Source organism: Pinus tabuliformis, chromosome J (assembly GCF_031772625.1).
Source record: "Pinus tabuliformis cultivar Carrire ecotype Pingquan chromosome J, CPIR1, whole genome shotgun sequence".
NCBI classification, from domain to species: domain Eukaryota; kingdom Viridiplantae; phylum Streptophyta; class Pinopsida; order Pinales; family Pinaceae; genus Pinus; species Pinus tabuliformis.
Genome location: NC_142295.1, coordinates 1,017,096,577 through 1,017,120,485, shown reverse-complemented (window position 1 = coordinate 1,017,120,485; position 23,909 = coordinate 1,017,096,577). Strand labels below are relative to the sequence as shown.

The 23,909-nt window shown below is 39.8% G+C and overlaps 1 protein-coding gene across 1 annotated transcript in view; it reads left to right on the top strand.

The window, feature by feature from the left end:
• Window positions 1–23,909, top strand: part of LOC149230313 (ATP synthase F1 complex assembly factor) — a 248,500-nt gene that overhangs the window by 125,045 nt on the left and 99,546 nt on the right. Inside the window, exons 2-3 of the mRNA XM_089376039.1 lie at window positions 22,771–22,850; window positions 22,943–23,001. Coding sequence (XP_089232165.1) covers window positions 22,771–22,850; window positions 22,943–23,001 — 139 coding nt within the window. The remainder of the gene's footprint in view (window positions 1–22,770; window positions 22,851–22,942; window positions 23,002–23,909) is intronic.

The following is a 23,909-nucleotide window of genomic DNA, read 5'->3' as shown; positions in this document are numbered from 1 at the left end:
CCGAGTGACAAAAGCTGTTCTTAGTACAGCAGCAACAAGGAAGGGTGACATAGTGCCTGCGTCATCAAGGGTGAGCCAGGAAGAGGCAGCGCAGAGGCCAAGGGAGGCAAAGGGAGGCTCACGCAGAGCCACGCAGAGGGCCAGAGGGTTGTGACGTAGTTGGCTGAGGAGGCCGAGTTGCTGGTGTCGAGATTGCGTAGAGCCTAGGAGCTCTCACCTTCAGGTTGCTGGGGTTTAGGAGGCTGTGGAAAGTTGCAGAGTGGAGCTGGTGGGGTATTGTAGTCAGAACAGTACCTGATAGGGCAAGCCAAGGAGGAGGGAGCTGCTACTGAGGGTTTTTAGCCAAGAAATCCGGATTAGTAGTGCAGTTGCACAGACAATCAGAGTAGGGGGCATCTCGACATTGGTAGAAGGATTTCCAGGAGGGAAATCGAGACTCAGAGGGAGTCACATCGAGAACTTCTAGGAGGGAAGTAGAAGAGCAGCATGGCACTACACGGAGTAAGAGACCAGGACAGATTGGACGGAGCCTCAAACTTCACAGTTTGGAAGGCCAGAATCTTATCCGTACTTGACAGAAATCGTGTCAAGCACTTCGCCTTGAGGACGATAGCTATCCTAGTCGACCCAACTGAGAACGACAAGTACGAGGAGGCAATGGCGAGGGCCAAGAGCATCATCCTTGACGGGGTCAAGGACCATGTAGTACCACACATTGTCGAGAAGGAAATGACAAATGAGATGTGGGAGGCCCTAAAGAAATTGTACTAGCATACTTCTGTGTAGAGAAGGATGTTACTAGAAAATCAGATGAGGTCATATCAGATGAAGAAGGGAGAATCGATTGACACCTTCCTCGGAGGACTGAATGAGATCCGAGATCAGTTGACTTCCATAGGAGTCACGTCGGATCAGGAATTGATGGTGAGGATAGCCTTGAATGCAGTCTTAGAAGACTGGTAGGTATTTGTCTAGAGTATACTGGGCAGAGGGACACTTCCACCTTGCGATGAGATGTGGGTGGCTCTTAGCCAAGAAGAGATCAGACGACAGATAAAGGCGGGAAGCAGCAGTAAGGGAATCAGAGTCAAAAAGGAGGAGGAGGAAGATGTTGCCCTAGCATCTGAGGGAAAGCAAGAAAAACGGAAGAAGGATCTCTCCAAGATCAAGTGCTTCCATTGTGGGGAGCTGGGTCATTATGCGACCCAGTGTCCAAAGAAGAAGAGTAAGGGAGAGTCTTCGGAGACTAAGGCAGCGCCGACAAGGGCAGAGAAGGAAGTGGAGGCAGACGATGACTGTGCCATGATAGCACACACACCACTTGAGCAGAAGTGGGGAGACATTGAGCTGTAGTCAGACAAACTACAGGCGATGAGGGGTAGGATCCTTGAGGTACCCAGCCTCTTGGATTAGACCTTGCTACAAGAACCCCGAAGAGGAGTAGCAGCACTGGCTGATGTGGGTAGAGATGGATGCAGATGAAGCGACAGAGAGAGCTATAGTGCAGGATTCCCAGGACAGCGCGAGGCTAGCAGGCTGCAACAGTGCGAGAGGTACGGGAGTGTTGCACCAGTGTGTGTGCAACTGTGCGAGATGCAGGGAGTTGTGGTAGCAGCGCGGAGGTCAGAAAGGGAGCACTTGTCAGTAGTAGAGGGAGCTTCAGCATCAGGAGGGACTCTAGCCCAACAGAGAGGTCAGAATTGGGAGATCAGTTACTTCTCAGTAACTGAGTTGCAGTGCAGCAATGGGCAACATGATGCAGCATGATGAGAGGAGATGCAGTGTAGATGCAACAGTGGCAGTGGTAGAGCCATGGCCAGCAGCACGGATGCAGAGGGAGCTGTCATATAGATGCAGTAGTGGTAGTGGCAGAACCATGGGCAGCAGTATAGGATACAACAGTGTAGAGGATGGTGGGCAGCAAGCCTAGCATCAGCACGGGGATCGATGCCGGATGATCAGAGTAATACTCAGTGAGGAGTATTGCTAGAGCACAGTCCTCGCTAAGAGGGAGTGTTGATTTGGGGTAGCATCAGATGTGCTCTAGCCACAAAATTTGGTGGAGATGTTAGGGCACATGAGATCTCCAATACCCAGAAAGGGTTTGGGCAGATTCTAAACAGTTAGGGAGATATTAAAATAATTAATATTATTAATGGAGTCCCTAAGTCTAAACTTAAGGAAATTAAAATATTAATGTGGATTAATATAAAACTGTGTTAGAATGGTCCAAAAGACATGGATCAAGCCAGATCTAATCTTAGCGTTGATTAGGGAGTTAATCTCGGTCGTTGATATGTCAACGAGAAAAGTATAAGAGGAGGCTTGAGGGTCACTTGGAGAGCACACCAGATGATCAGTCATTCTATTCTCTAGAGCGAGGTGTGCTAAGAGAGATAGAATCAGTGATTGGAGTTGCAGCTGAGGGGCAGTGAGTATAGAGGGACAGAGAGGTAGAGATAGTGCCGGGAGACCAGCGCAGGAGCCAGAGAGAGTGATGCAGGAGCAGCCAGGGCTCACACATGGCCACGTAGAGGCAGCCAGGAGCTGCGCAGTGCTTCAGAGAGGCCAGCGTAGCTAACGCTGAGGCCTAGAAGGCTAACACAGGGCTTCCTGAGGCTGACACAGGCCCATTCAGGGTGACGCAGGGCCAGCACTGGGCAGAGAGAGGCTGATGCTGGGGTTTCTGGGGCAGATTGGAGCTGAGGAGCTGCCGGAGGGTTTATCCGGGGTTTTAGTTGGGACATTTGTCTCCAGATTGAGAGGTACTACTGCCAAGGGCATTCTCTGTTGGGTAAGCCGGATTTGGCACCCAGATTGTACTCTGGAATTTCTTAATAAGAAAATCCTTAGATAGCTGCACTGGTTTTCCTGCATTGGGTTTTTCTGGGGACATTGGTCCAAAAATAACGGTGTCATTTTGTGTGCTTGTATCTGTTTCCTTCAGTTGATGATCTGTAATATGTTGAGCATGCACTAGTGTTTACTTTTAGTATTTACATTGTAAATAACTTGTTAAGTAACGGAACAAGTAGGTAGGAATAAATCAGTAAAGTGCATGGAGGGTTTCTAACTAGTAGACTTAGAAACTTCAACACTAAACCATAAGGCCTTAGAGGATGTCCCACTGGACTAGAGTTAAAGGCTAACCTCTCAGTTGAAGTGTGGGAACAAGGATACAAGCAGGAGCGGTCATTCATCCAATTTGTTGCGTGATTCATATTAATATGTCGATAACATCAAATGGAAGTACATGATTGCTAAAATGTTTAGAGTACTTGTTGATAGATGACCCACCTTCCTCCAAGAAAAATGCTAAATGGGTGAGAGCTGACTACAGCAATAAGTGGAAGGCTCTGGTATAAATCTATTTGAAGACCATCATATGACTGTTGGTTGGTTGGCTGTCAAATGAGAAAAATTTTCACCTATTGGTTACCCACTTTTGGTTGGTATCAACTCCATTAAGGAATGCTGTCTTCACATCCATTTGGTGTATCCCCCATCCCATGAATGAGACTATAGACATCACAACTCTAATAGAAGTGTACTTGGTGGCTGGAGCAATTGTCTCCTCATAGCCCACTGCTTCTTTCTTGGAGAACCCTCTTGCGACAAACCTTGCCTTGAAATTTTCAATGCTACCATTTGTAGTGTGGTTGAACTTGAATAACCACTTGGAACTCAACCCTGACTTCCCATTCGGTCTTTTTTCATAATGACCCTAACCCACACATCATTCTTCATGGTGGAGTTTTACTCCACCATGGCATCCTTCCATACCCACTAGTCTACTACCTCCTAAAAACTAGAAGGCTCATAATTAATGATGTTATTCATCCGTGTCATATAAGTCGAAAACTTCTTCAGAGGATTTCTCTCCTCAGATGTCTCCTACGAGCCTCAACATACACTTGAGCATTCCTCAATGTCTATGTGAACCATCGAGGACCCTTGAAAGAACTAGAAGGAGCTACTAACTCCTCTTCCCTACCTGAAGGTTGACTTCCTAAACTAGAAGTTGCTAGTGTCATAGATGAGCTGGTCTCGACCTTTGGAACCTCCTAGTCTTTGTCTTCTTCCATTCGAATGGGCTCCTGTGACTTCTTGGATGCAAAGTCCTCCTCATACTTCACATCCCTGCTCCCCATTGTTTTCCTTTGCGCTGGAATATAAGTCCTATAAGCCTTGAAGATCTCACTGTATTTCACAAACAAATCCTTCATACCGGAGGGCTCCAACTTGGTCCTCTTCTCTACAGATACATGTATATATAATGGACAACCAAAGATGCGCAGATGGGTTATCTCTGGGTTCGCATCAGTGAATGCCTTTTCTGGTGTCTTGTCCCCCAAGGTCCTATGAGGACTCTTGTTCTAGATGTAGACTGTTGTATTGCATGCCTCTGCTTAAAGAAACATGGGCAAATTCTAATCATTAACCATGGCCTTAGTAGCCCCTATGATAGATCGATTCTATTAATTTTCCAAGTGCCAATTTCGGATTTAATATGTCATGCAATTATTTTACCTTTAGAAAATATTTTATCCAATAATTTTTCTTTTTCTTTTTTGCAGTAAATAAAATCTAAAAACTACAAATAGAAAATTCTCTGGCACTTTATCTTAGCAAATAGTAGCTGAAAATATTTTGAAAAATAACCCAAAAAAATTAGACAAGAAAACAACTAAAATTAACCCTCCAACTTCTCATCATTTAATTTCCCAGAGAAATCATGGGTTCCCTAACTAGGGAAAATGGCCCTCGGAATTTACATGGAAATTATAATAGAAGTTGAGATAAATTCTTCCAGCAAAATTGACAATCCACTTGGCCTCCTCAAGCCCATGTGCTTCCACAACAAATCACTAGCCATCTCACTCATGTGCGTCCTTGCTAATTTATTCAGCTACAAAAAATTATCCTGTTGTTTTTTTATTTTTCCTCAACTCCTATGGAACTCTTACAAAAAATTTGCAATATTACATTTGCAAATTATTTAGAAAACCTATTTATGAATTTCTCTCTCATTTGTGTTGTGTCTTCATCCAATCCCGTAGGCAATTTTTATAATTCTCCATATGCCAAATCCCTAATCTCCAAAGTGATTGAAGGCTAGGATTAAATCCTAGTTTTTTTAATCAATGGTGGAGATTAGATCTAATGGAATTTATTCTTATAAAAACATTAGCCCAAATTCAACATTAATTAAATAATCAAGCAATGTACTTTTTGCCAAGTTAAAACATAAGATCATATTAGTTGCTCCTCTTGAACAACCACCTAAAGAGGACTTCTTCTCGTGCATGCAAGACACCAACCTATGCAAAAGACCTTTTGAAGCTACAAAATCAATGAATTCTTTCTCTTTGCAACCACATTCTGTTGTGGGTTGTAGTGTTGAAGAATCTTAGGGCATGCATATTAAGGTGATTCTTCTTTTCCATGATAACAACTTATGAAGCATTTGTACAATTTAATTTAACTTAGTATTCTATTCATTATTAGAATGTGTGTTTACTTCAAACTGCTACCAAAACAAAAAGAGACAAGAACACAAATGTTTGGCTCTCTGCCAGGGCCAAAACCTCTCCCACTTGGAGAGGAAAACCCATGCATAAATTCTTCTTATAGAAATTTCATTGACGAATACCAAGACCATGACCCATGACTCAATCTGCCTCTCCAAGACCAGGAAATCAATCCTCCTTTCTTTCGCTACTGAGATCATCCTCATTGCTGCACCATTGAAGCCATCACTACACCATAGCTGAGATCTTCACTGTTGCTTCTTCACCATATCTACGAGATCCATTGAGATCTTCACTGTGATCTCTATGCCTTCATCGATGCACTGAGATCTTCATTATGACAGTCATCATGATAACTGTTTCATCATGCCTTCATTACTGTACTCTAGCTGAGACCATCATGTTGACTGTGAACATGCGAGAGTGTATACCAAGACTACAGGATCATTGTGATCTTTTCGAAACAGTGAGACCATGCAAAGACAGTGAGTGATCCGAAGTTCTTTTCATCACACACACACACACACACACATATATACATTGACTGATAGAAATAGATCTACCAAGATGAGATACTATTCCTTGCTGTACTTAGGTTCTTTCTGTCTCATTTATTTAGAGACTGTAATGGTTACTGCGGCTCTTTATTAGGACTGTATCCTCCAAGAATAATCGTCTTTGCGGCTTATTATTGTGCCACAATAGTATATATGTGTGTGTGTGTGTGTGTGATTGAGACAGCATCTAACATCAATCTTATTAGACCAAGAGAGAGTTTCTATCACTGTTGTTCTTTGTCTAGACTTCTACAGGAGTATCACTGAGACATTGATATTAAGATTGTTATGCGAGATCCATTAACACTTTGTCCAGATCTTTGCTACTCCATTCAGCCGAGATCCTCACAGGTATGTCGAGATCACTAGCTGTGTAATTGTGATATGTCTAGGTAGATCCGTATGCCCAAAACATAGATGCCAAGAATGTCTAATCCTTTGATCATTGCAGGGTCCACTATACAAGGTTACTCTTGCTCCATTAGGTTGAGGTCAAGACTGCACCTAAGCCCCAAATGAGGTGCAGTCAAGCCCTAACTGCGGCTCTGCTCCTCCACACAAAATTTCAGAGCCTTCCGAAATTTTCTTGTATGTTTTTTGTTGACCCTTCATGGGTATTTATAGTGGTCATCCCATATATGCAAGCCGACATGAACTTTCGAACCAATGTGACCCTTTCTTCAAGCCGACATGTCATATATTTATTTATTTAATTCATTTTGGAGCCGACGTTACATTCCTTTGTTGTTTTGCTTGCATATTTCAGTGAGCTTGCTCTTGGAGGGTTGTTTTGACACCAATACATTTTACAAAGGCTCTAAAGGAGCTTCTCCATTCATGACATGACTCTTTGACATAATAACAAGTCCTAAAGACATCAAGAAGAAGTCTTTTACCTAGACACACTCTTGCTCATGAAACCCATGTAGCAAGATTACAAAAATAATTTATTTCCTTTTATTACATCAAATACAAAGATCATGTCATTGTGAAGATTGAACCTAGTTACACTTTCTTCAACATGTAGGATACTCTTGACGCTTAATTTCCACCTTCTTGCAGAAATCCTTGAAGTCATAAGAGGTATACTAACTCCCATTGTCTGACCTCAACACCTTGATCTTCTTTCCTGTTTGGTTCTCCACAAGAGCGTTATACTCTTTAAACGTGTTGAAGACTTCATCCCTTGTCTTTAGGAAATAGATCCATGTCTTATGAGAGTAATCATTAATAAACGAGATATAATACATGCCTTCCTGTACTACTAAGTTCGGTCCTCATGCATCTGAATGAATCGGATCCAAAATCTCTTTAGATCTGTGCTCACTGCTTAGGAAAACAACCATGATTTACTTTCCAAGTGTGCACCCTTTGCATGCACCTTACTACTCAATGATAAAATCTAGAAGATCTGTGACCATCTTCCTTAGAATCAACAATGCTCAATAATGCAAGTGCCCGATCCTCTTATGCCACAACTTGCACAAGTTGTCACTCCTGAGTCCTATCAACCAATGCTTAAATAGGCTCATCCCGTAACCTGTACAAATTAACTTCTTTGACCCCTATCACCTGAGTTGTGTATAGGCTACATCCTTCTAGCGTGATGAATACTTGTCCTTTCTTGAATTCCTTGACAAAACCCTTATCCTCCATGACCAAAACTGAAAGAAAATTCTTTTTGAGCCTTGAAACATACGACACATGCTTCAAGTCCAAAGAGTTGCTTGACTCAAGTTGGAAAAAAATTGTACCAACTCTAGCCACTGAATACTTGGCATCATTACCAAGCTCCACCTATACTGTTGAGCCCTACTTTGCTAGACATGTAAATAACTACCAGGTAAATGTCATATCATGAAATGCCCCGTTGTCCACGTACTACACGTTCCTTGGAACTGCGATCATAGAAAGGAAAGAAACTAATGAGAAATCCTTCTCAAATTTTGCAGCAAACTTGCTCATATGAGTTTTTGTTGAAGCTACTACCTACTTCTGCTGTTGCTTCCGTTTGACTTTCTTCTTCTTTGGACACTATGATGCATAATGTCCATGCTTAAGACATATGGAGTACTTGATTTTACTCAAGTCCTTAATTCCTTGGCTATGAAATTGACTCCTTACTCTTTCCCCTACCTTTGTTGGAATCTTGGTTAGAGCCAAGTTCACATCACCTCCTTTTTGCTGGACTTTGACTCCATCCGAGTCTCCTCCTGGATATAGTCATCCCATAGTCTCTCAAAGTTTGGAAGCTTCTCGTGAGCACAAACTCATTGGATGAATGGTTCCTAGGAACTTGGGGTAACTGTTCAATGCCATGTTTCCTAACTCAACATCCTCCACCTTCTCCTCAACTGCTACAAGCTGATCACGGATCTGAGTGATCTTCATGAGATAATTGGAAGCTATGTCATATTGGACATCTCTATGGTGTTGGGCTTATTCCTCAGGATCATCTTCCTATTAATGTTCTCGCTTTGACAAAGGCTTACCGAGGCATCAAAGTTTCAAACATCTCCTTGGTTGTACCCTTCTCAAAAATGTGAGGAATCAAGTGATCCTTCACTGCATCCAAGAGCACTCACTTGGCTTTAATCTCCTCCTTTTTCGTGGTTGCCAAATGCCGTGGACTTGTTGGTAATGGAATTGTGTGCTCAATAATATCCTAGATATCATTTTTCTCCAACAACAATGTAACCGTAGCTTTCCATGGCAAGAAATATGAGGCTCGATCCAATCTGTCCTCAAATCTAAGACTCGTTGTTGCCATCTTTTCAAATCTAAACAAACTGCCTTGCAAATGTGCTTAGTCCTTCAAGCACCGGTTTTCAAATCTAATAGATTTGATGCTATAAATCCTTGGAGGCTTCAATTAGAGACTTAGATCTGATACCATGCTAAAATTTTCTATCCAAACCTTGGGTGAAATGCTTCCTTATGATCTCAAGCACAATTAGTTGTTGATTTTTAATTTAAGCAAAAAAATTCTGATCATAGGATTAATCACACAACAACTAAAAAGTAAATGAGGGGAAGAAAAATAAATCTCCAAATACACAGATAAGATTTTATTGACATTCAAATCAATTTTTGATTCAAAATTATTCCAAACTTAATAAGGGTTCCTCAACTAAGGAAAGCTTGCCCATTGGAAAACAAGAAAACTGCAACAACCCTTATCCTTTACCACATCGCTCTATGGCCTTGTATGACCAATCCGTACGATGAGTATGGCTCCGTGTACAACTAATTGTATGGTTGGGTGCAAACCCTTGCACCCTAACTTCTCGTGTCGCTATACGTACAACCTCGGCGATGATTTCGTATGGCCCCTTGATGGATCGATCTCCTCCTATGTATGACCTTGTATGGTTGCCCCAAAATCATATGGCTCTCTTTGCGAGTTGGTTGAGTACAGTTCCCTTGAGATTTACTGCTCTATCTTCTTCGTATTCCTTAGCTTATAAATTGAGTGAACTGCTTTGTCTCCTTGGTTGGTATTTGACCATATTTCCCTACTAATGCTATGCGATTATTGGTAATGTTAAAGTGACAGTAATGTTAATTTTAAATTCTTAAAGTAAAAGAGACATTCTCCTTTACCTTCCATTTCCATCTGTTTACTTAATTTTTTAACATTTCCATTAAATGATTTTGGATGTTTGAGAATGGGTCCGACCTCATTGGATTTCATACGAAGAAAGTAGAATTTTAGATCTCATTCAAAATCAAGAGCACCTTAGATGCTATAATAAATGATAGCTTTTGCTTATTTGTGTATAAATAGTTTGGATTCATATGGATGCGCATGAATATATATGTTTTTCTTTCAAAGTTGAATATTTTATGTGTTTTTGGTTGACCAGTTCTTTTACTAGTTTCAGTCTAGTTATGGCTAGTTCTCGATTTAGGGGGTCAACTGGTTTGGTTCTGATAACATTGTTATAATTTTGAGTTAATGACTAAATCTTCCTAACCCTAATCTCACTTTGAGATCAATGGTTGAGATTAAATCTCAATCTCATTTGAGATCATTGGTTGATATTCATCTAAATCACGAGTGTAATTAAATTACACTTTATTAGACTTTTCATAAGTTAAAATTAAAAGGTTCTTCACTTTAATAAATTAAACTTTTAGTTAAGTGAATTACAAAATAGAAAGGACTTTGGACGACTTCATGCAAGTTTGTGTGAAAATTTCACCACTGAAATCCTATTGTAGCAATTGGTATTATTTCTTCTAACTGTTAATTAAATTAGCAATTTATTGCTACGACAACAACAAAATAAACACATTGCAATCTTCACAAAAATACTATGGAAAATAATAGTGCTGGAAACTAAGAAATATTCTAGCGCACATAAAAATTGACACAGTTATTTTTGGACAAATGTCCTCGGAAGGACCCAACTTGGGAAAAACGGTGCAACAACTGAGGGTTTTTATTATTATGCAACAGTGAAATAATCTATGTACAATCTGGATGCTGAAAACTGGCAATCCTACTGAGAAAATACTGGTAAAAATTATCTGAGGGAAATTACCCTCACTTTGAGCAATCCTGACACTTGACTGCCTCTGAAAAGATAGTTGTCCAACTTGGCTTGTGTAGGCTTTGTGTCACTCTAGTGCTGCCTGCCATACGTGTTGCCTCAATCGACTGTCAATGTAGCCGTCCTACCTGCTGCTAAATAGGAAAATGCTTCTCTGGCCCTCTGGAAACTCTTCCCTGCCTCTAGAACTGAAAGCATCTTCTCCTTCAGCAAAATTTCACTGCCCTTTTGAGGCTTCTGCACTGCCTCTGCTCAACCTCCTGGAGAAATTCTCGATCTCTTTGCAAAGTACTCACTGGATCAGGAATATCTTACTCCGACTTCACTGTCTTTGCCCCTCTCACACCTGTGTTCCTTCTGGCCCAGACTTTGCTTCCCTGCTCTACTGTTGCAACTGGATAACTCGATTTACCAAGGAACTCCCTGCTCTGGTGTGTGTGTCCTCCATGTACTCATCGACCTGCTCTTACACTCTTTAGTTGGGACTCCAACGACCAAGATTAAAACATAATCAATGGTTGTGATTATATCTAGATCGATCCATGTGAGTTTCTAGATCGATCCACTTTTCCTAAGTTTAGACTTAGGAAATATTTAAAAATAGGCTAATAATCTAATTGAGACACTTCTAGGTGGAATTTCCAGAAACTATTTCTGGTTGATGGAGAACTCCTGTGTTTTAGCCTCTCCACAAACTTTCGAGACTAGAACACCTCTGATGCTACAAAAACCAACACTCCCTCTTAGCGATGGTGGTGTTCTAGTGCTGCATTGTTGCTACAACACCCTGTCTTTGTATCACCCTCTCTCATGCTGCTGATGTCTAGCCACTGTGACCGCCTTCCATTGCCCACCAACCACTACACAACTCTAATGCTGCATCTGTGCTGCTGTTGACATTTCTATACTACTGCCAACTCTGCATTTGCACTGCAACTCCCTCTCATTTGTTGTTGTTGCAACTGCAACTGAGAAGCATCCTAAAAACTGAATCAACTATGTCTGCTGCATCTGTCTCTTGAGTCCTGACTGCTACTGGCCACTGCATTGTCTACTAGGGAATCTACACTGTGCTACCCTGCATTATTGCCAACACTACTTTGTGCTCTTTAGCAACTGGCTGCTACTAGTCTGCAACTGCTACTCCATAATCTAACCGCATCAACTAACACTGATCCATCCTGCTACTGAATACTGTGGGCTCCCATAGCTAGGTAATGATGCATGGGGAGGACACCTCAATGGACCCTGCCCATCCTTTGCAACTCTGGGACTATAACTCCATATCGCCCCACCTCACTCCTGGAGGTATAGCTGCAAACATGGAAAAATATTCCTCCAGTTTGGAGGATAACTTGTTTATCTCTGTGGATGTTGCCGCCTGGTCCTGCTTCTCCTGCTTGTGCTTCTAGGTACTGTAGTGGCCAAGCTCACCACACCTGAAGCACTTGACCTTAGATAGGTCCTTCTTCTTCTTCTCCCCCTGTCCTTGGATGGGACCGTTTGATGCTAGGGCCACATTCTCTTCATCACTCTTCATGCCCTTGTTGTTGCTTCCAATGATGGTACTCTTCAATAGAGCATGCCTCAACTCCTCTTGTTGTAAGTTAGACCACATCCTGTCCCATCTAGGCAATGTGTCTCTGCCCAAGATACTTTGGACAAACACCTACCACTCCTCTGAGACACTGTTCAGTGCCAAACGTACAAGCTCTGTAGGTTGAGGTGCCTCCTGAATGGTTGCAAGCTAATCTCAGACCTGCTTAATCCTGGTGACAAAGGAGTCTATGCCTTCAGCCTTCATCATCCTGGTGCTCCTTAGATTTTCCTGCAGGAACATCTTCCGTTGCTTAGAAGTGTTCTGATATAGCTAAATGAGAGCATCCCACAATTCCTTGGCTGTTCCTATTTCTACCACATGTGAGACTACATGGTCCCAGACTCCATCCAAGATCATTCTCTTTGCCTTTGCCATCTCCTTCCTGTACTCCTTGAGCTGTTCGACATCCTGGGGTATAATGCCTTTGCCATCTCCTTCCTGTACTCCTTGAGCTGTTCGACATCCTGGGGTACTGCTACCACATTGTCCACATAGGATTTTAGGCCATGTTCATCCAACAGGAAGGCCATCCTTGCCTTCCAGATGACAAAGTTGGAGGCGCCCTCTAACCTATCCTGATCTCTAAGCCCAACTTTGGCCATCTTTAAGTCTGGTTGAAAATCTCCCTCTTTCTCTCTGCTTGGCTGTTGGATCTGCTATTCACACTCGCTTCTGGAGTGAGGAAATCTGCCCACAGCTCCTGCCAATCTGTAATAGGAAAATCGGATTTCTAGAACTTGTAATCCCTTAAGAGAAATTTCCCTCTGTGTGTTCCTCTCTTCCACCCGACGCTGACTCTTTTGCGCCCAAGCAAGGAATCTTCTCAACGAAAATCTGATCTGCTTCACCGAAACTACTTTCCAGCTTCGCTACTGCCTACTGGAATTGCTCCTAGTCTCTACGAATTTTTCTTACCACCTGCACTGGAAACATTGAACCCTCTGCCCAACAGTTTGATCTACTAAGCCAACTTCTGCACAAATCTGGAAATCGTATTGCCAGACTCCCTCTGAATCTGGACGATTTCTGCCTTTCACTTTTGAGCTTCCTGCCTGATCAAAATCGCTCTGATACCATGTGAAAATTTCACCACTGAAATCCTATTGTAGCAACTAGTATTATTTCTTCTAACTGTTAATTAAATTAACAGTTTATTGTTATGGCAACAACGAAATAAACACACTACAATCTTCACAAAAATACTGTGGAAAATAATAACGTTGGAAACTGAGAAATATTCTAGCACACACACATAAAAATTGACACAATTATTTTTGGACAAATGTCCCCGGAAAAACCCAACTTGGGAAAACTGGTGCAGCAGCTGAGGGTTTTTATTATTATGTAGCAGTGAAATAATCTGAGTAGAATCTGGATGCCAAAAGCTAGCAAAAATTATCTAAGGGAAATTACCCTCACTCCAAGCAATCCAGACACTTGATTGCCTCTGAAAAGCTAGCTGACCAACTTGGTCTGCACAGGCTCTGTGTCACTTTGGTTCTGCCTAAATCGACTGCCAATCTAGCCGTCCTATCTGTTGTTGACTGGGAAAATGCTTCTTCGGCCCTCTGGAAACTCTTCTCGGCCTCTGGAACTGAAAATGTCTTCTTCTCCAGCAAAATCAAATTGCCCTTTTGAGGCTTTTGCGCAACCTGTGCACAGCCTCATGGAGAAAATCTTGGTCTCTTTGCAAAGTACTCACTGGGTCTAGAAAATCTTCCTCTGACTTCATTGACTCTACCCCTCTCACACCTGTGTTCCTTCTGGCTCGAACTCTTCTTCCCTGCTCTGCTTCTGCCGCTAGATAGCTCGATCTGCCAAGGAACTCACTGCTCGGGTGTGTGTTCTCTTTTTACCCATCGACATCCTCTTATAATGTCTAGTTGGGACTCCAACGACTAAGATTAAAACATAATCAATGGCTAAGATTATTTCTGGATCGATCCATGTGAGTTTCTAGATGATTCACACCTTTCTCAATTAATACTGATTAATCTGTTTGAGGGAAATGTTCCCCTAGGGCTTTTTGGGTTGAAACCCTAGCAGACTGAAAGTTGTCTATTCAAAGAAGCACACATTCACACAGCCATTATGCTATTATAAGCAAATTCTATTGTAAAGGGTACGTACCTTAGGTCCTACGTTCGAGAAGGCCCTTTAGGGTCCAAACCCTTCTTGGAGTTCCCTTCTTCTCTTTTGTCTTGCAAAACAACCAATTCCAAAGAACACAGTAGTATATGGACAAAACCTTATAAACAAACCATCTTCATGTCATAAATAAAGGTAGTTAGTTATGAAATCCAAACAACCATCTACATATGAATTCTAAACATGAATATCATTAACATAAAGAGGATTCATTTCGGGAACCAAGACATGTGTTTTTTTTATTATAGACAAATAAAGTACATAAAAAGGAATGATTTCACCTGAGTCACCTTCAGCAGGCTCCAAGCAAAGCTTCCTTCCGGATCCGTTCTAGCCTCAAGCCTTTAACAAACTCCTTCCATGACTCTCTCCATGATGTCACAAGTAATGGATGAACATCAACACACAAGGAAACAAGAGTTTCCTGTACAAATGGGGGAAGTGCAGAAGGCACAAGGGACTTCAGACCTGGTCAGGGGAAAAATCTCAGCATAATAACCTTTCTCTCTCTTCTCTCCTCCTCTAGGCCTTCCCTTTGAGGTCTTTTTATACCTCTCCCAAAGTAGTTTTTTAGTTGGGAGTTGGTTGGGAACAGTTGGGCCACGGGCACTAACAGGTGATCAGCAGGTAAAACCCGCGATCTCCGCCCGAAAATAAGGAATTTTATATTTTTTTAAGTGTTTTAATACATATACGCGGGTTGGATATACACAGACCCGTGTATACACGCGTTTAACTCAGGGAAATGTCGCGTATAAGGGATAAAACATTGTTTTTTAAATTTTAGGACTAGGTCTGGAAGGAGGGGTTGCCCTAGGCCATGAGTGCAGCATCACAAACCATAAGAGTGAGATTTGGAGCTATAACATTAACCACTTTTTCTAAGTTTAGACTAAGGAAATATTTAAAAATAGGCTAATAATCTAATTGAGACACTTCTAGGTGGAATTTACAAAAACAATTTATGGGTTATGGAGAACTCCTGTGTTTTAGCCTCTCCACAAAGTTTCGAGAATTGAACAACTCCGGTGCTACAAAAACTAACAATTTGACACAAAAACTTGTGCAAAATTTCTTGTCCGAGCTAAAACCGTCAACGAAGGTCCTCTTAGCCATAGACACTTGTTTGATGACATCATCAAGCATGGCATTGGGACTTTCTTGGTCATTGATGATATGTTGGAAACTTCTTCCTACTTATATTGTCTTTAGGGCATCTAGTAGATCTCTCACACTCTTCTCTCTCTTTGATGTACTATTTTTTTTATGTATTTCTTGTAGTGCTTGTTTTATGCTTTTGGGGTAGCCTAGAGCACTCTCACAACTTTTTTTATTGATTATACTTCCTAGTCTCGTTGACCTTTTTTGATCATTTGTTGGACATTAATAAATTATCTTTATCTTATCAAGGATGAACTGAGGTGCCTCAAAGACAATGTGATAATATACATATTATTTTGAAAATAGTAAATGCTCATAGCCAAGAACTCAAAAGGAAAATTTTGGAACATGAATAGGAGTACATCAAAGTAGTGCACAATGTCCAGGAACAAATTGAGAGGGATAATTACCATCCTTGGAATCCTTTGGGGTATGTATTTCACCAAAGTTGCCCAAGACATGCACCTAGACCACAACTAGCCACAATGGCCAAATCCAAACATAAAATAGTTCAAAAATTGAAGTCTAGAGATGGATGAAGAAGATTTAAACTATAGGGTGTACAATGTATCTCCTATGCCTTTCATTTTAGAGTCCTTTGTTGGCAAGTATTGGTTCAAACTTCAGGCTATTCAGAATGAGTGTAGATGAGCTGGACTCGGAGTGTTAGATGCTTTGTGTGTAAAGATCTTAAACATTTCTTTCATGATTGTAAGTTTGATAGTCACATTTGTCTTCATATGAACAATTAGGTTCTACGATGCATTTTTCACAAGAATATCCATTGCAGTGCAATCTTATTGAATGATTCATGGTTTTGAAAGGACACTACTTGGCACTTGTTGTATATTCTTTAGTTGAAACTTGACTATACTATATTTCGTTTGGAAAGATGTGTTGTTACTTTTGAAGTTTCCAAGTGAGATGGATGACTTGGTGACACAAGTTCATGCTAAGCTTGTTGGAAAATGCAAAGTGACATATATTAATTCCAATTTTCCTTAACCTTAATATTTGCTTGTGAATTTAGTTAGTCTTCTTATATTCTTTATTTAAATCTTTTCATCAAATAAATATCTAGAACAAAAACAGTAGCAACGTAGAACACATAAATTAAGCTCTCAACTAGGGCAAAACCCCTCCAAGAGGAAAACCCGGAAAACTCCTCTTATTATAGAATCTGCTTCAAATGAGACAACAATGAACCAAACTCTAGACCAAGTCCTCCTCCAAGTACCAAGTCAGCCCTTCCAACAAGTCCTTCCTTGATCTAGAACCAACTAGCTTCAAACTGTAACTTCGCCCTGCAATTTCTGCCTTGTAGCTCCTATAGAAACCCTAACTCAATCCTTCAAGAGGTCTTCCATGATGAAGACAACTTCTTTCAAGGTTAACGAAGTCAAAATAGACTATCTCGCTCTCCCAGCTACTTGATATTGCAACTTGAACCTGCAATTTCCGCCTTCTTGAAAGTTGTGAAACCCTAATCCTTCGCAAGTGTGAGAGATAGAGCCCAAAAACAAGATTTTCATCATTCCTTTCTTTTTCTAGACCTTCGCTATCTTCTTCTCCTGCTTCTCAAATCCTAGCTACAGATCTAACTTCCTTCTTGAGATCGAACTTGATGATGAGTGAGTTCCAAATTAGGTTGAAATTGACCTTTATATAGCCTTTCTAGGGAATCGAATTCCCTCCTTTAGGCCGACTTGAAGCTACCAAGGCTGACTTGTACGTTTGGAGTTTCCAGGACTTTCTAGACTCAAATAATTCTTTTTCTGATTACATTTTGCCCGGAAGGGTCTTGTAAACATGATGCTGACTCCTTTGATTCATGACAATAAATCCGAAGACCTAACAAACCCTAGAAGCATGAAGAATATGATTTTACCTAGAAGACCATCAATAAGAAGCATGAAACCCATGCTTTAATAATAATAACTTTTCTTTTTCTTCTTTTGTTTGTTACACAGGATACATATTGAAATGAGTACAACAACAATTATGAAGACCGAAACCTGTTACATTTCCAACAAAGCTCCTATTGCTTAGAAAGTATATCTTAGAATTTGGTTGAGAGTTCAAGTGGAGATGTTTTTGTTCCTTTTTTAGGTAGGATGGATAAGTCTGTTGTCCCTCCGCTTTTGGTGTTTCTCATGTAATAGAAGATACAATTTTCTTGGGCAAGTCTATATGACATCCCTGTGTCAAAGGAATACTAGCTTTAAGCACTCTTATAGGAGGAGATCTAAAACCAATTTAAAATAAAAAGACAAGTCTTATAATGCCTTTCAAGTCGAAGCCCTGAATTTCTAGTAGTTGTGACAACTAGCAAGCATTGTTACATGACTTCCGTAATCTGTCTTGACTATCTGGCAAACGTCACATTGGATTGTCATGGATAACAATCTTCAGAACTCATTGTTGACTATTCTTTATGCAAATGTCTTATTTTCACCCATCACAAACCCATAGTCCAAATTCAAAAACTAAGGTTTGTCAAGGACTAGATGCCAGGAACATAGAGTTATCAGATTAAAAATGAATAAGCTAGAAGGTCATAAAGTTCTTTATTGTTCTCATGAGTAGATGTTGCAGATTTGTATTTATTTTCTTTATGGTAGAGGCACCTTTTGTCAGAGTCTGAGGTATTTACTTATACAAAAAGCATTAAAATAAGTTTAACTTGATGATGACAAAGCTAACATGTTAGACCAATTGTGGTGTGGACTCTTGAAATGAACAAGAAATCCTAGCTTCAGAGCCTCTCCCCTACTCTAGAGTAATTCTTAAAACTTTTCTTCAACTAACTTGCGTTGGTTCGTTCTGTCCGCTTTATCTTTATTTTAATGTCTACAAATTTTGCGGGTCAAGAAATAAGCAAAGTATTTCCAAGCAAAATCTCTGCACAATGCCAATGCAGGGTTGTATGCTTATATGATTTGGGCTTTTAACTCACAGCCCAGATATAAAAATTACTGGTGTGAGGTACTTTTTCTGTTTCTATATTATTATGATGAAAATACTTTGCATAAACTTCAAAGCATTAAATACAGAAAGTGGAAACTTGAAAGCTATCTCTACAATCATTCATCATTTCACAAATGAGTGCTGAAAAGCCATTCAGAAAAATAACATAAAAGAAACTATTACACGTGAGAAGAAGGGTTGGTTGCCCCATGTTGCAATGGAAGCCCAACAAAGTGACAATCCTCTGGTGAACATGAATACACCAAGACAACACACATCCAGGGTGAGTTCAGAAATGTCAAATGCCCACCTTAATTCCTCCTTTCCTCTGATGTCCAGACTGGAGGGGAGGCAAATATAAATGAAAAAACAAAAACATACACAGTTTCGTTATGTCTTTTGGATGAGTGATCTTCGGTTTACTCATAATTAATACTGGTCACCTTTTATGACACAAGTATCACTAAGATAACATAAAGTAAATGTGACAGTAATACAAAGTTCATTGATTGTCATCTTCAGCCCACCTACACCCACAAGTTGTAGGTGAAGGTTCCCAAATGTCCTGCTGACTACAGAGTGTAGGTTGGCGCGTTAGTGCTCTGTTTTATACCAAATTAGCACAGAATACTCTTACGGTCGAGGTCAAGATGCTGATGCAGATGAAACCCCAACATTTGTCCTTCATATCTAGAAACTGATCTCAAAGGTCTTTTTTAGTGGCCAAAATGGAAATATGCGTATTTGTGATGTCATATAATCATGCATGATGTGATCTTTTAGGGGCTCATCATTTCCCTCCTGTTTTGAAACACTTGCCCCTGGTGTGGTTGACAAACTCCAAGGGGTACTTCTTGGTCTCCTGAGCCATAACTGCATCTTCCAAAAGGACAAAAACACAAACTTGTCTAAAAGGAAGTGGAGCTTGAGATTACTTATTTGAAGGACTAGACTGGGTGGTTGTGCTGGCAAGATGTAGATTGGCTGATTGTAGCTGGAATTCAGCATTTGGTTGTCCTTCATCACTTCTATGGTCTTTCTCACCGATCTGCTGTTCCAACAAAATGCTAAACAAGTGACTTTTTGCTTGTTTTTTTTTGGCCTTTGTTGGCACTAATTCCAAATCCAATTGATATCTCTTTTTCCCTCCCTGCTTAAAACTTTAGGTCATATACTGTTGCTTTCAGGTCTTTATTTTCCATTGCATAGGTAAAAGTAGCTTTACTCAGCTTCTGATTTTTCTTCTTCAGGATTTCTATGGCCTTTAACAAGGTTACTTGCAGCTTGTGTATTTCCTCTGATTATGTTGGCAGTTTTTTGGCCTACTTGGTTGATTTGAACTTCTTGTTCATACTCTAACTAACAGTGTTCTTTTTTGGCATTCTACAAGTCTTTTGTCTCAACTGTAACTTGCCACTTTTCTTGCTCAATATTTTGTTGTTGTAAATAGCCGTTAAGGTGGCAATTTCGTCCTTTTTACTGTTCCCTCAAGAAGACAAGATCCATGTCTGTATTGGCTTGTTCAATGTCCTCTGTCATCAAGGACTATGCTTAGCAATCATTCTAGTTCAGTGTTCTCGATGTGAGCCTGAGCAACATTTAGCAAGCTCACCAAAGCATCTTTTTCTATCTTTGTAGGCTGAGAGGGTTCATTATATTTTGGCTCATTTTTATCCTCTGTGGGTACTGAATCTTCAACTTCTATGATGTATTTACTTTTGTTTTCATCTATATCTTCCTTTTCTCCACTCGCATCTATTCTGTTTTATCTCTGCCTGCATCTTTTCCTGAACATTGGCCTTGAGCTAACTTCCTTCTCTTATAAGCAATATTAGCTCATTGAAGAGAACTTAGTACAATGCCAATAAGAAAGATGAATATTAGGTACCTAATTTCCTTCTTGACATTTTATCTTTTTAGTTTATGAGAGAAATTCATGGAGTCGTTCTATCATGTTGACAGAATCATCTTTCTTCCAGCTTGTTAATGGCTTGAGATGTGGGATAAATAGGTAGGATGGATGCTTTTTGTATAAAATGCATTGGGCGACAACTTGTGCTAGGCCTTTCTGGTCTTATTGACACTCCATCCTTTGAGTTTTTGAGAGATGAATCCATGGAGTGCATTTACCATATTGACAGTATCATCTTTCTTCCAGGTATTTAGCAGCCTGATATGTGGGATAAGTAGGTAGAGTGGGTGTGTTTTATAAGATGTATTGGGTGCCATTTGTGCTTGAGCCTTTCTAGTCTTCTCCTAAGTTGAGTTTTGGATTGGCAAATCCTACTTTCAAAGACAATCCCTTTGGTCTATTGCCATCAAGAAACTTGTCATGTAGCAAGATAAATTCTTCCCTTGTCCTCTTACTCCATATCCATTCTTTCCCAGGTTCATAACTGACTGCATTCTTGCTTAATTAATCTAGTTCAACTTGCTTCATCAACTCAGATACTTTTGGTGTTATCTAAATCATCTTCTTGCTGTCTTCCTGCAATCTCTACCCCATTCCACTTCTTGATAAATAAAGTTTAGTATTGAACTATTTGACTTTTTGATGTAGCACATGGATGACCATCATCCTTATTATGAGTGTTCGATTTCAACTAGTTGAGTGATCTGTGCTAATTTGTCCAATTGATACATGTCTGAATTTGGCATTGGTATATCAATGACTGCTATTGTGCGTGAATATCACTTCTTATCAAAGTCTCATAACCTTCAACTTATTTATGTGCAACAAAAAACCATAGTTGGCTTCAATGCCAATCACATTCTTGATCTAAATCATTAGTGTTTTCTAAGGAAATTGGACAAATGAATATGATACTTGACACAACTTGAGGGTTGATCGAATAAACATTGGTATTTTGTATGACTGATATAGGAATTTCATCTAGGTGAATTTTGTATTAAGATGAGTTACTGTCACCAAAATACATAGTTGGGGTGTTTGATTTAGCCTTTGATTGTTCTAAACTCAGCTCTTTTTTGGATTGGTTTATTTTTAGAGATATACATTGTTGCACAAATCTCTTGTTATTGGTGATAATAAATATATTTTTTAGTTGTGATGGTATCCATATGTTTTAATTGCTATTGGTACTTTTCTCTGTTACATCCTTAGCAGCTCCTTCATATTTTGAATCTCTGATCTGACTTTTGTAGCAACTTGTTTCAAGGCAGATAAACATGTCAGAAAAGCTGTCATAGTAATTCTTTGTGACATCATTTATATTTCTTTGTCATTCATCTTCTTCTAAGTTTCTTTAATAGATAAAGTATTAGGATCACTATCCAATACGAAGACATGATCAATTTGCACAAGCTCATTATTAGTGGATCTTCTAAGTTTCTCTAATAGATAGAATGTAAAGATCTCAATCCAATAAGTGGAGAGGATCAATTTGCACAAACTCAAAGAATTTTACGCAATTTTGCTTATCAATGTTGAGCATTGTGCAAATTTATCCTCTCCGCTTATTGGATTGTGATCTTGATATTATATCTATTAAAGAAGCTTAGAAGAAAATGTATGACTGAACCATACAATTGACACCACTAATAACAAGCTTGTGCAATTTGATCATGTCTACATTTTGGATGGTCATCCTAATATTTTATCTATTAGAGAAGCTTAGAAGGAATATAATAAGGGAAAACACAACATCTTAGAAGCACTCTGGTAAGCCCTTTCCTATACAAGGGAATGACCTATATAGACTGTAGGTAGTGAGGGGGAGAGGACCAATTTCAACTAGATCAACAATTTTATGCTTTCTTGCTTATCATTGTTGAAGCATAAATTCCTTTTTTCCTAGGCTTCAATTGTTGTTGATAATAACTTGTCAAACAAATTTTCTGTTGCAATCATTGATTTCTTCAGCAATATCATGAGATTTTTCGGTTACCTTTAGATTAGAGCTGAATTTCTTTACCATCGCACTCACTACCACAATATCGTTTAACAAAGATCCATTAGGTCTGATTATGTTTCCAACATGTACGCTAATTAAGATTATAAGGAACATAAATACATTGCTCTTTTTCATATTCTATGAGGAATAATGTTTTTTCTTGTATTATCACTTTGTTGTTTTTCATATTCTATAAGGACCAATGGTTTTTCCTTGCATGATCACATTGCTCTTTTTTATCTTCTATAAGGAATATTTTTTGTTTAATTTGTTCATCTATGTTTTTTGTTCACATTATGGCACTGCTCTTTTTCATCTTCCATTTCACTCATGCAGTATCACATCGGAAGAGGGCATATAGGAACAGTTATGAAAAGTCAATTATACCACTTATTGGTACACCGCACGAGTTCTTGGTATGTATTTTTCCTTGTGATCTAGGCCAAACTGATTTTATATATGCTATATTTTATATTTTTGTTTTAATTGATGGTTCCTTTCCATGCAGTTTATATTTTGTCATTCCTGTGATGAGAGGACAAGGGTATATCTCCATGTTTGTTCAAGGTTTGTCACTTGTCTATGTTTGAGGTGAAAATGTCAATCTACATAACACACTTTTATTTCTTGATGTCACATACACCCAGACCAATTTTCTCCTCTTATTACATGAAACTGGAAAGGATAAGGCATCCCTTATGTTTATTTGTCTTGTTGTATTGCAAATTGGCATTGTTAAATTTCAAAGTGACAAAGAAAATGTACACACCATGAATATTTTCCATACGGATTCCCCTAGTCCTTTACCATATCACATATATTTGTAGTACAAATTTAAAAAAATAGTTCATCTATTTTTCAATCTAGCCTAAAATTAAGTTTTTACTATCAAAAATAATTTTTCTTATATAAAAGTGTTATCCATTAATCTGGCATGGGCTGAAATGAGTTGTTGTAAAGAGAAATGGATATACTGTGCAAGGCAATTGGACTATGGTGTGGAGGTCATATCACATGTGTATAGCCATAGGCTTTATGTTCACATGCACATTTGGAGGAGCATGTCCCCAAGTAGGAGCCTAATGTTATCCATTCATCTAGCATGGGCTGAAATGACACATCCCCTAGGGTGGGGGGTGCACCCCCATGTTTTATACGTTGTCAGGTTGAGGGGGGTGCCTAGGGAAAGCGGAAATGTGGGGAAACACACAGGGAAATGTTTCCCTAGTGTGGGGGATGCATTTCCCCGAAGGGGGGACTTTTGGGCATCTCCCCTGGAAAGGGGTGCTTGTAGGCACTCCCCCATGAAAGGGGGACTTCTGGGTGTCCCCCTAGAAAAGGGGGACTTCTAGGCCTCCCCCCCAATTGGAAAGGGAGACTTTTGGGCATCCCCACCAATTTCTTTCCTATAAAGGCTTAAAAAATGAAAAAGTAAAAGGCAAAAATAAAAATTGAAAAATAATATGTAAAAATAT